Source organism: Dendrobium catenatum, unplaced genomic scaffold (assembly GCF_001605985.2).
Source record: "Dendrobium catenatum unplaced genomic scaffold, ASM160598v2 fragScaff_scaffold_146, whole genome shotgun sequence".
Taxonomy (NCBI): Eukaryota; Viridiplantae; Streptophyta; class Magnoliopsida; order Asparagales; family Orchidaceae; genus Dendrobium; species Dendrobium catenatum.
In genome coordinates this window covers 287,253-304,873 of record NW_021318608.1, presented here as the reverse complement: position 1 = coordinate 304,873, position 17,621 = coordinate 287,253, and the positions used below count along the sequence as shown (strand labels likewise).

At 38.6% G+C, this 17,621-nt stretch overlaps 1 protein-coding gene across 3 annotated transcripts in view; it reads left to right on the top strand.

The window, feature by feature from the left end:
* LOC110114350 (probable bifunctional methylthioribulose-1-phosphate dehydratase/enolase-phosphatase E1 1) overlaps nucleotides 1-15,984 on the top strand; it is an 84,061-nt gene extending 68,077 nt beyond the window's left edge. For all 3 annotated transcript variants that reach the window (XM_028700977.1, XM_028700981.1, XM_020847202.2), the window contains 3 exons: nucleotides 13,614-13,723; nucleotides 13,852-13,970; nucleotides 15,667-15,984. In XM_028700977.1, coding sequence (XP_028556810.1) covers nucleotides 13,614-13,723; nucleotides 13,852-13,970; nucleotides 15,667-15,758 — 321 coding nt within the window. In that variant the 3' untranslated portion in view covers nucleotides 15,759-15,984. The remainder of the gene's footprint in view (nucleotides 1-13,613; nucleotides 13,724-13,851; nucleotides 13,971-15,666) is intronic.
* Nucleotides 15,985-17,621: the final 1,637 nt, after the last annotated feature.

Sequence of the window (17,621 nt, the reverse complement as noted above, 5' to 3'; positions counted from 1 at the left end):
ATTAGGTGACCTGCTGGGCTTTTTGAAGCTCATTATATGTGGTTAACAATTTTAGGTCCGAGCATGGGAGAAGGAATGGAGATTGATCGAGACTGTCAGACGAATCCTTTCACTATGGATGCCTGGGGCGTCACAACTGGTGACCCAAATTATTGCCCATATCATCGGGTACTCAGCCATCCTATTGAAGATTGTTACATCTTCAAGGATTGGCTTGAAAGAAAATATCAAAAAGGGGAACTCACATTGTCCGACAATGTGTTGTCTAACCCTAGAAATGAATCAACTCGGGTGGTCACGTCCTCTTCCGTACCCCCAGTGGAAGAAAGAAGAAAAGAAAAGAAGCAAATTCTGGAAGAACAGTGGAAGACTGCGGTCTCCAAGAAAACTGTGAAGATGTTTAAACAGCTTCAAGGAGTTCCAGGTATAAAATGGAGGTCTCCTATTGAGCCAATAATAAATTTGAAAGTTTCGCCTATGATACAGGATTCTACTTCTAAACAGTTTTCCAACCAAGTTGGCGCTTCGAAGTCTAGAAGGGTGAAATTATCCAAGAAGAAGACCAAACTGAAGAAGCCCAAGGAGAAAAAGACTGCAACTCAGAGGGTTATTGACAATTTGGATGAGTACTACCAAACTGTGAGGCGACATATCAAGCTCGCTGACTTCATGTCAGAGCTTAAGATAGACGAAGCCGGAGAAGATGAGAATTCTCTTCCAACAGAAGTATGTCAGGTCATCTCGGTGGCACCGAGTACCTTGACAAAAGAAGAATACACTGAAGAAGTACCCTCTGAATCCTGTATAATGGCGTTTCCAATGGATTACAGTTCGGAGGAGGATTTGTATTTTCCAGAAGGAGACGAATCAGACCCTAGCATAGCGTCTCGGATGGGACATGTAAACCTGGGTGGTGATTCTGAATCAACAGATGAGTCCCTAGATGCAATAATTGCTGATTCTGAAAAAATGCTCTATTAAATGACTCTGAATCGGAGGAGATTGCTCAAGTGCAGTTAAGAAGCGGCAAGATACTACCGCCTCCACCAAAGAAAGGGGTCTCCAATAAAGATAAGGAGAAAGAGATAGTTATCTACGATGATATTATCTCTGAAGATCCTAAGAAAAAGAAGACTTCAACCAATGTGATAGATTATAATATTTTATCCCATCTGAGAAAAATTCCAGCACAACTCAGCATATACGATGCCTTGGTAATGTCTAAAGACCTTCAGAAGACTTTTATTCAGGCTCTCAAAGATCCCGAAAGATATGAGGCATATTTTACTGAACGTAATTTGACTGAGGTTCTACAAGCTCGTAATGAGTCATTCATTACTTTCTCCAAAGAGGACATGATGCTTGGGACTGCAGACCTTAATCATCCTCTGTGTGTTACTGCAAAGAGCGATAAGCTGATCATCAGTCGAATCCTGATCGATCCCGGATCCTCCGTAAATCTGATAAGCTTGAAAGCACTAAAATCCCTCTACCTTGATGTGGAACACCTCGGGCCAGATAAATTGATGGTGCATGGTTTCAACGAAAAAGGACAGAAAACCCTTGGATCATTTATGCTGCCTCTTGTATTTGGAGAACTCCATATAGAAGCTAAATTCCATGTGATTGATACGGACAATTCGTTCAAGGCGCTACTAGGTCGTCCTTGGTTGCATGAATATGGCATTGTCCCGTCTACATTACACTAGTGTATGAAGCATCTCAAAGATGGAGAAGAATTCAGGATCTCTGGTGATATTCAGCCCTTCACAGTTCATGAGGCAACAGTTTATGAGGATGCACGGTACTTCATGCCAAAGAAGCAAAAGTCTTCGAGTTCTCTCGAAGCTACAGCATCAAACTCAAAGGCTGCAAAGCGACCTGAACGAGAAGGTGAGAAGTAGGTGGGGAGAAAGAAGTCAATGCTGACTCTTCCCAAGGCACCGACAATTCTCAAAGAGAAGAAATTTGTATCTCATCTTGAAAGTGACACAGATGAAGATGATGTTACTCCTGTTAAATCTCGGAGAGTATGCCAATTCATGGACGAATGGAGTAGGCAGGTTGAATTTTCAAATGATGATTACGATTATGACTATATTTATATGAACACTGTGCAGAATATATTATCTAGAAGAATAGACAGTCTATCTATTTTAGATAGTGTACTCGTAATCATGCGTGTTCCCTTACAACACTTCAAATAAATTATTCTGCACGAGGTGCATAAAGTTGAAGAACTCGTTACCCTCTATCTGCCTCTCCTTAAAAATGGGACTGTGCCAAAGAATGTGCTGTATTCCACGAGAGTTCGCGAAGAGGAGAATAATGACTGGTGTTGCATGCTATTCGATTCCGAAGAGTTATTTCCTGCGAGGCTACCTAGGTTCAATACAAAAAATATTCAGAGAATGCTACGAAAACGAGTCAACATTCCTATCACCAAGCGATAACTTCGTACAAGTTTGGGCCTCTGGTATGGAAGGAATCCACGTCCACTACGACGGAAACATACAGATGCATATAAAGATATCGGATTTATCAAGCGAAAATTCATCCGGAAAGAGACTTGCCGGACAATCACATGCATGGAAGTTGAATCCGATAATGGTGGTGCTGAAGAGACATACGAAGCTGATGATTATGATGAACAGCCCGTAGAAGCCGAACCTGCACCAGAAGAACTTGAAGATGGTGAACAGGCAGCCACTATGGATGAGCTGAAGGAAGTCAACTTGGGAATTGAGGAAGACCCTCGCCCAACCTTCATTAGTTCTCTCCTACCCGAAGAACAAATAGAAGAAATAAAAGAACTTCTCTGTAAATTTAGGGACTACTTTGCCTGGACATATGCTGAGATGCCTGGCTTATCCCCTGACGTAGCAGTTCATATATTAGCAATCAAACTAGATGTAGCACCTGTCAAGTAAGCTCCTATAAGAATGAGATTGGAGATCGAAGAACAGGTGATTGCTGAAACAAAGAAACTTATAGAGGCGGGCTTCATTCGAGAAGAAAAATATGCTGATTGGATTGCCAATATTGTCCCTATAAATAAGAAGAATGGACAAATTCGTGTATGTATTGACTTTAGATATCTCAACAAGGCATGCCCAAAAGATGAATTTCCACTCCCTATATTAGAACTAGTAGTAAAAAACACTTCCAACTACAACATGTTCTCATTCATGGATGGATCATCAGGCTATAATCAAATCAAGATGGCTCATGAGGATGAAAAACACACGTTCAGAACACCCATCAGAATTTTCTGTTACACTGTCATGCCGTTTGGCCTGAAGAACGCTGGTGTCACCTACTAGCGGGCGATGACTCACATATTTGATGATTTGATACATCAGAAGGTCGAGTGCTATATAGATGACCTTGTCGTTAAAATCCTTGGCCGAAATGATCACTTAAAAGATCTCAGAATTGTATTTGAGAGAATCAGAAAGTTTGATCTGAAGATGAATCCTCTCAAATGTGTTTTTGGAGTCTCCTCCGGCAAATTCTTGGGGTATGTTATTCGTCATCGAGGTATAGAGATCGACCCCAACAAAATTAAGGCAATCACGGAGATGTCACCATCAAGGAACCTTCGACAGCTTCGCTCGCTGCAAGGACAACTGGCTTTCATTCGGAGATTCATATCAAATCTATCGGGTAGGTGCCAGCCATTTCAAAACTAATGAAGAAAGATGTCCATTTCAAATGGGATGCAGAATGTCATGAGGCGTTTGACAGCATCAAGAGATATCTGTTGAATCCGCCCATCCTAGCAGCGCCGATTCCGGGGAAGCCTCTCATACTGTACACGGCTGCACTAGAAGAGTCCCTCGGAGCACTATTGGCCCAGAATAATGAAGAAGGAAAAGAAAATGTGTTCAACTATATCTGTCCGACGTTGATTGGAGCCGAAAGCCATTATTCTCCTATTGAGAAGCGTTGTTTGTCGGTGATTTTTGCAGTTCAGAAGCTTCGTCACTATATGCTTTCTCACAAAATCACTCTGATATCGAAGATCGATCCACTGAAGTTCTTGATGACAAGACCAGCGTTGACAGGTCGTCTAGCCAGGTGGGCAGTATTATTACTACAGTTTGATATCACATATATGCCACAGAAGGCGGTGAAAGGACAAGCCTTGGAAGATTTTCTCGCCGCACATCCTATCCCGGTAGACTCTCCACTAAACGATGATTTGCCCGATGAGCAAATCATGCAGGTTGAGGAGAATGAAATTCTATCGTTCTAGGAGATATACTTTGACGGGGCATCATCTATTAGACCTGTCCAACCTCCAAATATTGCAAGAGCCCGAGCCGGTATCGGTCTTGTTCTCATACCACCTGAAGGAGGCATAATGAGGTTTTCATTCAGTTTGACTGAACCTCGAACCAACAACGAAGCCGAGTACGAAGATCTAATAGTAGGGTTGAAGATTGCAATTGACGTCAAAATTCAAAATCCTCAAATTTTCGGCGACTCTCAACTTGTGATAAATCAAGTCTTGGGCATTTACAAGATTTCTAAGGTTGAATTGGCACACTATCACCGGCGCACCCTTGAACTCCTAAAGCAGGTACGAAATGTTAAAATAGTTCAAATCCCTCGAGTACAGAATGCCAAAACAGATTGCTTGGCCAAATTAGCCAAGGAAATGATAAATTCCAATGAGAAGAAACCTATATTCATCGGAGTTTACAATCGTCGGATCTTAGAGCCCGCTCTGTTACAATTCCCGAAGGCGGAGGGAATTACAGATTCAAGTCAGCAGGATGAAACCTCAGTTGACCTTCAACCTCTCCATCAGATCTTTATGGAAAATTATCCGGAAGGATATCATATGGCCAAGAGACGTAAAGCTAGTTAAGCTTCAGAATCGTGGTGGCATTGTTTAGATATTGAAGTCGAAAATGATTGGAGGCAACCATTCATTGACTACTTCAAGGAAAACAAACTCCCGATAGAAAAGTCTATAGCCGCATAAATTCGAAAAAGGGCGTTGTGATACGCATTTGTCAATGATACGTTGTACAGACGAGCATTTGATCAAATGTGGCTAAGGTGCCTAGGGACCAAGGAAGCTGATAAAATAGTAACAGAAGTCCATGAAGAACTTTATGGAGCACATCAATCAGGTTCTAAGATGGCTGCTAAAATCAAAAGGATGGGATATTATTGGCCAACTATGGTCAAAGATTGTATTAACCACGCAATGAGGTGCCACGAATGTCAGATTCACGGTGATGTTATACATCAACCTCCAAATCCACTATACCCAACAATAACGTCTTGGCCATTTGAATGCTGGGGTACTGATATTATCGGGCCAATAGATGCGCCGTCATCAGCGGGATATCGATTTATTCTGGCAGCAACAGATTACTTCTCTAAGTGGGCAGAAGCAGCTCCGTTCAGAGATGTCACATCCGAGCATGTGATCAACTTTTTCACCCACGATATTGTCTACAGATTTGGTGTGCCACGCCGCGTAATCTCAAACAATGGTACAGCCTTCAAAAGTACAAAGATTTATAAATTTGTTGATCGGCATAAAATCGATTGGCGATATTCGTCCATATACAATCCAAGGACAAATAGATTGGCATAAGCCTTCAACAAGACGCTAGTGAAATTGTTGAAAAGGATCCTCACCAAGAACAAAAGAGAGTGGCATACAAAGATGGCAGAAGCATTGTGGGCGTATCGTACAACCTACAAGACGCCAACCAAAGCCACTCCTTACTCTCTAGTATTCGGTGCTGAAGCTGTATTACCATTGGAGATTGAGCTACCGTCACTTCGGGTAGCAATCCAGAATGATCTCACTCAAGAACAGAATGCTCGCCTAAGAATGGAAGAGCTCGACGCACTTGATGAACTCAAGTTACAAGCTCAACAAAATTTGAAAATCTACCGAGGAAGAATAGCAAAATCATTTGATCGTATGGTGCGTCCTCGGACATTTCAAGAAGGGGAATTGGTCCTGGTGCTGAGAAGACCAATCATCCCACTCCTAAAAATTGGTGGCAAATTCATATCCAATTGGGAAGGCCCCTTCGTCATCGAGAAAGTGTACCAAGGAGGAGCATATCAGTTGATCGATCTGAACGGTCATAGGCCTATGCCACCTATCAATGGTCGATATTTAAAGAAGTATCATGCATGAGAATTCCATGACTAATGTACTTTGTGATGATCAAAGTTTCATATGCATAGTTATCAGTGCATAGTTACATCAATATTTTGAAATTCTCTTATGTAGCAAGAATAATTCCAAAATCCCCTATCAGACTGGAGGCATTTTAAATATTTATTCAGGTCGACATCGTACTGCGTGCCGAGATCCCCGAATAAATATTTAAAAAACTCAAAGACATAAAGCCTATCCAAAATGTCCCTATGAGATAGGGACATTTTAAATATTCATTTGGGTCGACACCGCGCTGCATGCCGAGATCCCTAAATGAATATTTAAAATCTAAAAATTCCAAATTTATTCAATTCTAGAATGTCCCTGCGAGACAGGGGGCATTTTAAATATTTATTCGGGTCGACATCGCGCTGCATGACGAGATCCCCGAATAAATATTTAAAATTATAAATTCAAATATTTCTTTTATACTAAAGAATATAAATACTTGTTCTTTAAAGTATATGCATGTGATCTTTCAAAAGCTAGAGACATCACTTTCTCCAATGAACAAAGACTCAAAAGTCAAGAAAGAGACTTTTGTGGCTACACACTCCTACAAATTGAGCCGGAAAAGCTTGAAGTCTTTCAAAAGCCTTCAGCTTAAGGTTCGAATGGGTGTAAAAGGTAGGATCCAACAAGCCCAAATATGGTTGGATCGCTGGCAGCTCCGTCTATTCAACAAGCCATAAGAAAGGCCGTAGTAGCGAAACCCCCACTTTGTCAACCCGTCAGTAGGGACTGTAGGAAGCACGAAGGCAATTTGACTCGACCAGTTCAAGTGATCGTAGTCCACAAAAATTCTCCCAAATGACTGGAGAATCAAAGTTCCAGTGGAAGGATGAGTCTCGAACGACTACCAAATGTTCGTAGGCTCCAAAATCTACAACCACAAAGGATGACTGCAAATCTACCAACTTCAGCAAAATCAGTATTGGGGAGCACAATTCCCATAGCTCGAGTCTGAAGCCTGAATGAGTGTAAGAGGTCGGATCCAACAAGCCCAAATATGGTCGGATCGCTAGCAGCTCCATCTACTCAACAAGCCATAAGAAAGGCCGTAGTAGAGGAACCCCCATCTCAGCAACCAGAGACGAAGATCTATCAAATTCTAGCTCTCCCGATCTGATGAATTCAAGTGATTCAGATTAAAGTCTTCTCAAGTGGTTAAGGATCAAGGTAATACCTACGTCTGGTACTATCAATTGAATCCAGAACCTGCAAATCCTTCGACAAATTCGTAAAGCACAAAGCGAGGATCGAAGGAATTTTTCTTCAACAAGTCCGTCAAAGCACAAAATAAAGGACCGAAGAAAATTATCCCAAAGTTCATGAAAAGCCTTAGGCTGTAAGTGGATTCCGTCATCAATAAGTCCGCTATGCATAAAGCTCTGGACCGATGACTTTTCTCCATCGACCTAATACAAACCTAAGGGTTTAGGTCATCAACATCTACTCCTTCAACAAGCCCGCCAAAGCTAGAAGCATAGGGCCGAAGGTACAAAAATCACCTGACAAGTCAGTAAAGACAAATCAGGTAATTCTCCATCAATGTCCGCAGTACAAAGCACAGTACAAAAGAAATCAGTATCTCAACTATCTATTGATATATCCAAGAGATCTATGGAGAGAGAAAACCATAGTGTGACATCCAAATAAATTTTGGAGAACCACTAAAAGAAAGAAAGTGTGACATCCAAATAAGCTTTTGGAGATCCACTAAATGAGAATTTCTTGCGACATCTAGAGCAAATATCTATAGACCCACAAGGCCAAATAGCTTACAACAAACATGATTCGCTCCAGACGCGAACCATATTTGTTGGGGGGCATTTGATGACCTATGTGTAAAAGAACAAAAAAGAAAAAAATCCTGCATACCTTGCACAATCGAAATCTATACCCGCGCAAATACTGCAGAAATCCCGCTGAAATCTCTGTGTATTCGGCGCCGCTTCTATCGCCTCCCACAAATCTCGCGACTGCTCCTCGATCCCGCTCCCATTCAGGTCTTTAAATACCGAGCGAACGAAGTCACTCGGCACTGGCAGCTCTCTACTTCCTCTCCCACGACCGAATTCCTCTGCTTCCCGCTCTTCTCCCGTTCGCTACCTCTCTCGCAAGCAGCTGCTGCGACATCTCTCCCTCACACACACTCCAGCTCCGACACTTCCTCCATCCCGTCACTGCATCCCGATCCTCGGAGAGAGAGAGAGAAAGAGAGAGAGGGAGAGAGAAAGCAAGAGAGGCTTTACCTTACCTTACCGAACCAGCTCCGACGCCCAATCTCCTCTCTTCCCCGCGACCAAGACTCAAATTCGACTCCTCCATACTCCCGATCCCCTCTACCTTGGATCTCCCCTAGCCGGTGCCCCTCCTCCATCGGGTCAGAAGTTCCAACATTTTGATCTCAAGCAACAACAGGAGCGGCTTGCTGTGAAGGTAACTTTCTCCCTTCAGCTCGCTTCTTCGGCCAAGTCCCATAAAACCGAGTACTGAGAGCAGTAGGGAGAGGAGGGATTTGATTTTCTTTTTAATATTATAATTAATTATAATTATTAGCATTTATAATTAATTATAATTGATTATTAATTAAGTATAATTAATTAAGTAAATATAATTAATTAATGATTAATTATCATTATTTATTTAATTATAATTAATATTTATTAATTATAATTAATTATTACTTAGTTATAACTTTAATTAATATATTAATTATAATTAATTAATAAACTACTGATTATAATTATTTAATTAATTATAATTTATCATTATTAATTATAATTAATTATTTATTAGTTATAATTATAATTAATTAATTGTTAATTAATAATAATTGATTATTATTGATTAATTAATTATAATTAATTATAATTGAAAAGAAAATGTTCCCCTCTACTCTATTACCTCGTTGTTCGTGGCGGACTGAAAAATCGCCCCAAGCACCCCTTTGGTGCGCGTGGTGTGATGGGACCGTGGTGCAACACGTACGACGAGGTAGGCGAGTGACCCCTCGATCCATGTGCCAACCACGACAACCCCGCGAAAGTATGAATTCTTCTAAACTCAAAACTCTGCTTCAATGTTCGTGGCGAACCAAAAAATCGGCCCAAGCACGCCTTTGGTGCGCATGGTGGGATGGGACCCCGGTGCGGCACCTACGGCGAGGCGGAGTCGCTCATAAGTACCTCTAAGTGGGGGGAAATCAAAATTGCTTTTCAAAAATGCTTTTTAAAACCTCATGCACGCCTTTGGTGGCGTGGTGGGAGAAAACAAAATACAATCGCCGCGGTGTCTCACCAACACCAACCGTGCACGTCTTTAGTGACGTGACGGGTAGGCGGCCTTTTGGTTTTTTTCCTAAACAGGGGAGACGCTGGGAGGTTGTCGAAATTTTGTCTGAAATACAGACAAGGACTTGGAACAAATTGGACTTGTGGACCTGATTCAATTGATCTAAATAAATATGAACTCAAGTCTAAAAAAGAAGAAGAAGAAGAAGAGCACATAACTCGGACTCTCATTTGAACTTCAACAAGGATTTGAACTCATTCTTGAACTTGCAAATGAACTATAACAAAGATTTGAGTTAGAATATGATTTGAACTTGAACTCTACAAAAACAATAGAAGACTTGAGTTAGACTCAAACTGAACTACACTTGAACTTAAACTTGAACACAAATGAGCTTGGTGCAAGAAGTTTTAGCTTAGACTTGAACTTATACTCTGAACTCAAGCTTGCATATGGAGTAAATGATAGCGAACTGAGCTATAGTTTGAATATTAAATGAATGGCATGTAACTTTGCAAAGTAACAATATTAATCATACAAGCAAGGACATGTGATATATACAATGATGAATTTATGATTGATATCATCATATAAGCAAGCGAATGGAAATAAATCTTCAATACATGCAAGATGATGAGCTTCTAATTTGAGTGCAAGTAGAATGAGTTTCCAATATGACATGCTTCTAATCAACATAGCAAAGTCTTCAATCAACATCAAGATGCTATCGTGTCAGCAAAGGTCTTGGTTAAATACAAAGGGAATATATATGGAACTTATGGTGAAAAGGAAGATCTATAATGACTATAGAACCTACAAACATTATGAAGACTCATGCATCAAAGGCCATTAGGAAGGTTTGGCATGCAATAGACATAACAAGGTGACACATTTAGATGCATTCGGGTGAACATCAACATACAAAAGATTAGTTCATCCATGTAAACAAGTAAAAATCAAATACAAAAATATTGCAAGACTACTTGAATGAGTAAGGCATCATGATGAATAAAGCTCCAAGTATGATTGCTCGCATGAAGTGGCCAATAACAATCTGGAATGAGGTGTGATTTAAATATAGGTAGATCACAAAGAACCTTACCAACAAATTGGTTCTTTGAGATGTATCTAAGAAAGCTATCCGCAAGCAAAATATAGAAAGTTTCAACAAGTGCAAGTCTCCATGGGCCACTGTAGAAGACTCGTAGTGCACCCAGTCTAATGTCCACGAGCAAGATACAAAGTGATTATATCAAGTACCAAGTGTTTATGAGTTATAATGAGAAGTTTAATTTTGTGTGCAACAAGCTATATACGAGCTTCTACAACTTAAAGCAGGAGATTAGTTAGTGCACTATGATCCACCTACAGAAATCAACAAATAGTGCACGACAGTCTACCTGTACAAAGAAGCGAATAATTCAATTCAGAAACTGCTACGATACGCCATCGGATCCGCAACTTCCATGCAAGCTGACAGAAGGCGTCTACGAATACTTTCAAAGTACCCCCGCACGTGCACCATAGTTTGTATACACATACATAGGTACACTAAAAGGGGCAAAAGCAATTATAAAACCCGCAAGAGCCCCGGCGAGCGTGTTATTGGTACACACGTGACGCCTAGGGATGCTGCGCGGGTTATTAAATTTAAACCCGATCCTCCTAGGCAGGTAAAAAGGAGTAGACAGGGTTCAATTATAAAATACCCCCAAACACCTTCATGGGCACCGATGAGCGTGTTATTGGTACACACGCGACGTCTAGGGATGCTATGCGAGTCAATAAGTGAATTCAAGTTCGAACTCGATCCTTCTATACAGGTCAATAGAAGTCGACAGGGTTCGAACCATCAAACAAATATGTGGCCGTGGCGACTAGAATATTTGTTTCAATACATTCATATTAGGCCTTCAAAGCTTAAAATCAAAAGAATTCACTAATAATGGGCACGAAGCCTACGAGAAACTCGATCCTCGGTCAACAGCTCTGCCGAGTTGACAAGGTTCAATCCATAAAGTGAAATGACCCCGTACACCCCGATGATGGCCGCGTTGAACAAAAATCTCAACCGGAGGGGTCCATTCCAAATAATTTCCAATGCCGTTCCAAATATCCAAAAACCCAAAAACTCCACAAAAATCCCAAAATTCCAAAAATATTTAAATTTGAAATTCAACCCATCAATCACTTAAAACAAAATCCATCCACCCTCCGCAACAGTTTGTCGAGGTGGACCAATTTAAAACTACTTCAGCTCATAAAGAGCCAAATGCCTAGTCGAAAATATCACTAGGATCCATTCTCAAATCAATCTCCTGCCAGTAAGGACGTGGTACGTGTCCTCTAACCGGCAGTTTTGCCGCCAAATGGCACTGCAGGTAAACGTTTATGACCCGGGGCCCTCTGAACCAAGTGGTTTTTGCCGCCAAATGGCACCACGAAATACCGGTTATGGCGTCGCTGTTATGTTCCTTATTGGCATCAAATCCTCTACATATGAATCAATAGGATATGATCGATAGGGCACAAAGCCCTCTATAAGCTAAGGTGGATTCAAATTTGTCCCCTTAAGCAAATACACACCCCAGGTCTACAAGGTACCCTTGGACGAAGCAACCCATGGCTTCCGACAAGGATCCTTCTGTCAGGTTGGGTCGACTACCTCCTCTGACTAAGTAAACCAGGGACCACGATGGCCCGGGACGACGTATCCACCATGGGATCTTGATCGGGTCCATCATCCATTCCCCCACCATCCTCTTTAAGTGCAAGATGGTGAAATTTCTATTTTAAATATAAAATATCCAAATCTTCCAATACTCCGAATTCTCAAATTCTCCAAATTCCTAAATCCAAATCCAGTTCTCCAAATTCCAAACCTATTGTTGCTACTATATGCCAGATAACACATATTCTTTACGTATCTGATTGACGACTAACCTTAATCGAAAGTTCTCTCACGTGATCGGGAGGGGTAATTATTTATAGGGGCTTGCGCCTATAGGAAACCAGAACTCGGATCATAAAGTCCTCACAAAATGAGGGCGAAATCTCTGGGTAGTGTCTTATCTACAAACCCATCTGCCTTCCAAAATTTACCCCGGAACTTATTCAGTTAAAACTCCATCTCCGAAAGAAAAGCGCGAGCAAGGGCCGGGGCCGAATTTTCGGAGCCCACAGTAAGTTTTGTTCTAGTTTAGTGTTCGTATTTAATTATGGTCCTTCTAGTTCATTTGATGCAACATGTAGTAGGAGCATCTACAGAGAGTTTAGGGCTTGCCCACTATGTAAACAAAGCCGTGCATAATCAGTTTGGTAATATACCGTGTCTAAGGGGTCTTTTATCTCATCTCATTTAAAAAAATGCATATAGATATTCATGTACATATTTGAAATATTCAATATCTCTCTGCACATTGGAATAACGTGCACAAGTACTTAAATTTGAATTTTACCATAATGCTAATAGAACATTGTATAGGGCTTACACACTGTCATGAGTATTGCCCATGAGTTTCACCTATAATTAAATTTTGCTCGTAACGCCAAACACGTCGGAAATGGTATTTGAGGATCTTTGACAATTTACAAGTTAATATCTTTGCTCACGAGGAGAAGATGTCGACGACAACTAGATGATGGGGATGAGAAATTTCTGAGGAAAAGAATACACTATAATTTTTCTGTTTTATCATTATTTTTTCCTTTAGTACCCTTTTCTTTTTTAAGATTTATTTTTCCTCTTTCTCAAATATATTGTTCTACAACTACTACTACAACAACAACAACATCAAGCTTTTATCCAACTACGTGGGATTGGCTACATTAATACTTTTTTCCCTTGTGTCCTGTTTAGAGTCAAATTCTCATTTAAATCTAATAAAAAAAGGTCATTTTTAATGTTTTCTAATGAAGTCTTTTTTGGTCTACCTCTACCTTTCTTAACATAAGCCCAAATCTAATGCATCTTCTTTCCTAACCGGGTTATCAGGAGGCCGTCCTTTAATGCGATCAAACCATCTAAGGCGACTATCTCTAATCTCAAATATATTGTTCAGTCTCGCAAAAAATCGCTTAAGTTCTGTATTGACAAGAGTTTACAAATTTTATTCAGATTTACATATATTCCAGTGGGAGTAGAGAGGCTCAGAGGCTTATCTTTGGAAATACAGCACACGGGGACTTGAGAAAGTATTTATGTGGATTTTTTGACACTACTGTCGGGTACGTTGTCTTAAGAATTGCCCGCATCTATTAGATCGCTAATTGATTTCATTCTCCATTTAAAGTTGTTTCCGTAATATTTGTATTGTGCTTATTCACGCAAACGAATTCTTCTGTCTAATCTCTAGGAACAAACGAGAAGCAAGGAGTTACTTTGAGATATCTCAATCAGTTGGAGTAGATAAGACATCACAAATCTTGTTTATAACAGATGTTTATCAAGAAGCTGTTGCTGCGAAGGCTGCAGGTAAACTTCTGCTTTATGTTTTGTCAGTTTTTTTTTTTTTTTGGATGAAATTTTCTTTTAAACCTTTTGGGTGCAAATAATTAGTGGTATAATAGTTGCTTTTTAAAAATTTATATCCTTATGTTTTTTCCTCATTATTCTTCATAATAGTTATTAGATATTTAAATAAATCGCACCAAGATATCACATGATTATCTAGCAATACTGTCATACCTATCAAATCACATCTATGGAATTTGTATATTATGTAGTCTTTTTTTTTTATTGAACCCAAGTTTTCATCTTCTGAACATTTTTTTTTCTATTATCCTGATATCCACTTATGCCAGCATATATGTCGTTGATTAGAATTATGTCAATTATGAGTAGCATTCATCATTTTGCCCCACATTTGGTAGATTGAATAAGCATCTCTATAAGCAGAACAAAATGACCCTAATTAATACTAATCTTTGATGGAGTCCTACCGCTACATTCCTAAGTTCATGGGTTGGGACTTGGGCATTAGATGAGGGCCTTGCACCCTTTGCTGGTATTAAAGAAAGGCATTATGTTGTATTAAAGAAAGGCTTATGGTATTTATTTTTCTTGCTGGCATACGCATAGAGATGCGTATGTATGTAAATGTGTGAAAAGACGTGCTTGTAATTTAACTTTGGTATGTGCAGGAATACTTTGCATATAAATGGTGCTTTTGGTATGTGTAGTGATGACCCTTGGTATGCATGTGCGCAAATGATTTGTATGCATGCATGTGCAGAGATGCGCACATGTGTGCGTGCGTGATAATGATAAACCTTGGTGAGGAATAATAGAAGTGATTTTAAGAAAGGTAGATGTATTAGATCAGCCTATATTAAGAAAGTTAGACATAGACCTATAAGGCTTTGGTTAGAAAGTATTCGAAATAATTTTTTGTTTATTAAAGTTAATTAAAATTTTGATTCTTAATAGGACATAATGGTCATAAAAGAGTGTTGATCTCACTTAGTGGGGATTATGGCTTGAAGTTGTTATTTTTTGTTTCATCATAAAAGGTTCGTTCTTCTCAACAATAATACAAAATCATAAAATAAGAAGAAAATTATGTTAGAATATTTTGATATAAATTATGTCGAGATGAATTTAAAATTCATTAAATTTTCTTTAATGGAAAATTTACATATAGATACCACTTTATACCATCTTATTTACATATCTAATACCCAAAATCTTAATATTACATACACACCGCCCTATATTATTTTAATATCAAATATACCACTCATATTTCATTCCTACTACTCATATATTTTATTTCTATCATTCATATTTGATATGAAAATGAACTATGTGTGGTTTATATGTACTATTAAAGTTTTAAGTGTTAAATATGTAAATAGAGTAGTATAGGGTGGTATTTATGTAAATCTCCCTTCTTTAAAATGAGTGCTTGCTTTGAAATTTTTGTATATGAGGAATTTATATTGTATTGATTTTCTCATAAATCCAGTAGTTTTCATGCTCATCTTAATACAATTTTTATAAGGACATCCTTATAATTTTATTTTCTGTTTAATTTTTTCAACCAGAAACTAAGAGCCCAGCTCTGTGATAATTTTTTTTTAAACATCCTTTTTTTTCACAAATTATCTTTTTTAATTGCATTGTATGATAAGAACATAAAGATTTTACCGTTAAAAATCGAATTTCTCAGGGCTTGAAGTCATACTCTCGATTCGCCCAGGAAATGCGTCACTACCAGAGAATCATGAATTTAAAACCATCACATCCTTCGCAGAAATATGATTTATTTCCACTGGACATCTTGGTTGAGGAAGAAGGAAAAACTTGTTTCCTGTATACTCGGTAATGTAAGAGCTTTTAGTAACCGCAAATTTATGTTTCTCAACCACAGTATGTTAATAAGAAGGCAACGACAAGGGCTTTAAGGATCGAGTCGGCCGACCTAAATTCAAGTTTGAACAATTTTCATATTATATAATGGATATATTTATATGTCTTCCTGTATGCATATTTAGATTTTTTTTGTTGGTAGTATATATTGCATAGATAAAAGATATAATGTTATATTTATGTGAATGCATATATACCACCAACACATTCTGTGCATTTGGATATGCAGGCACGCGCGCTCACAGAGGAAGAGAGGTAGAAAGGCTTTTTTATTACACTACTAAATTAATATTGAACTGTTCACTCTATAGGAAAAAAAAAATCATCAAGCAATTCTCACTCTATAGGAAAAGAAAAATCATCATGGCAGTATCAAATAAATAAAATAACTACTGCATTAAAAAATTTGTTGGACCGAAATTTTGAATTCTCTAAAACATAGTGCTAGCAGGAATGTTTCTAGCAATTTATTTATTTGTTGTCATGAGACCCCCCTGGAGCCGAAAACTTAGAGAACAAAGAGAAACGAATAAAGCAATGTTTGTGCAAGATTTGTTTGTTCAAATTCACCTAGGATTCATTTTGAAATTCTGTATGATGTAATGTTTAAAAACTAATTCTTCTCTATCCAGCCATAAAACATTAGCTGTAATTCCTACTAACAAATTCAAGAATAAATTTTTTTCACATAACAGTCCAAGAAGGTTATCCAGTAAAGTCCAGGTTATATTAACCTAGACATTGAATCAACAAACTGGAACAATATGGAGTCGGGGAGTTTGCAGTTATAAACTACTCATTAACATATTTGCCTTATAGCCAGGGATCCTAGTAGAAAGAGAGTTTATTGTTGAACAAATCTGAAATGATAAATTAGGCGTCACGTCCTCGATGACTACTTACAACATTTCCGATCATAGGAATCATTTTAAGGAGAAGGCTTCCAAAAAGAAATGTATTTGTTCCTCCACCAATTAGCCAGTCAGCAATTTCCATTTATAACTTGGTATATTAAGGAGCAAAAGTCAGCAAAATATAAGATCAGGTAAAGTTGGGATACCTAGGCCACCATATTCAAGAATTTTGCAAGTGTACTTCCAATTAAAAACAATTTTCTAACATTACTATCCCCATGGAAAAAGAACCCTAGCACCTAATTTATTGAGTTGTTTTAAACAAGCTTTATGTATAATAGAAACTCCAATCCATTAAGAAATGGAATTGCATATTGTGAATCAAATAAGTTGAAGTCTACTTGCAACTGATAAAACTTTCGATTTCCAACCTTCAAGAAGCATAGTAGCCTTTTTGGCAATGGTTGAAGATGAGATATGAGGACCCTTCTAAGAGGAAATCAGAATGCCAAGGTTAAGTAATATTGTTTGTTATGTTGAGAATGTTTAGTACCTCACAAAGCTCAACCTGATTTAAAGTGTTGGGAAGAGAAGCCTTTTCAAAGTCGAGAAAGTTTTTAGCATACAACAGTGTGACAAGTGTAAATCATCCATAGCTAAGCCTTCATAAGATTTAGGTTCCACTGTAGCTTAAAAAATTAGATAAATCATTCATTGCAATAAAAAAAAATGAGAGGAGAGAGTGCAAAACCTTATCTTAGACCATATGAAGAATTAAAAAAATCACTATAAGGCATCATTAATGCAAATGGAGAAGTGAACATTATCAATATATTCTTTGATTCAACTTATAAAAATGTTGGGAAACCCTTTTTGATGGATTCTTAGAATAACAAATTCC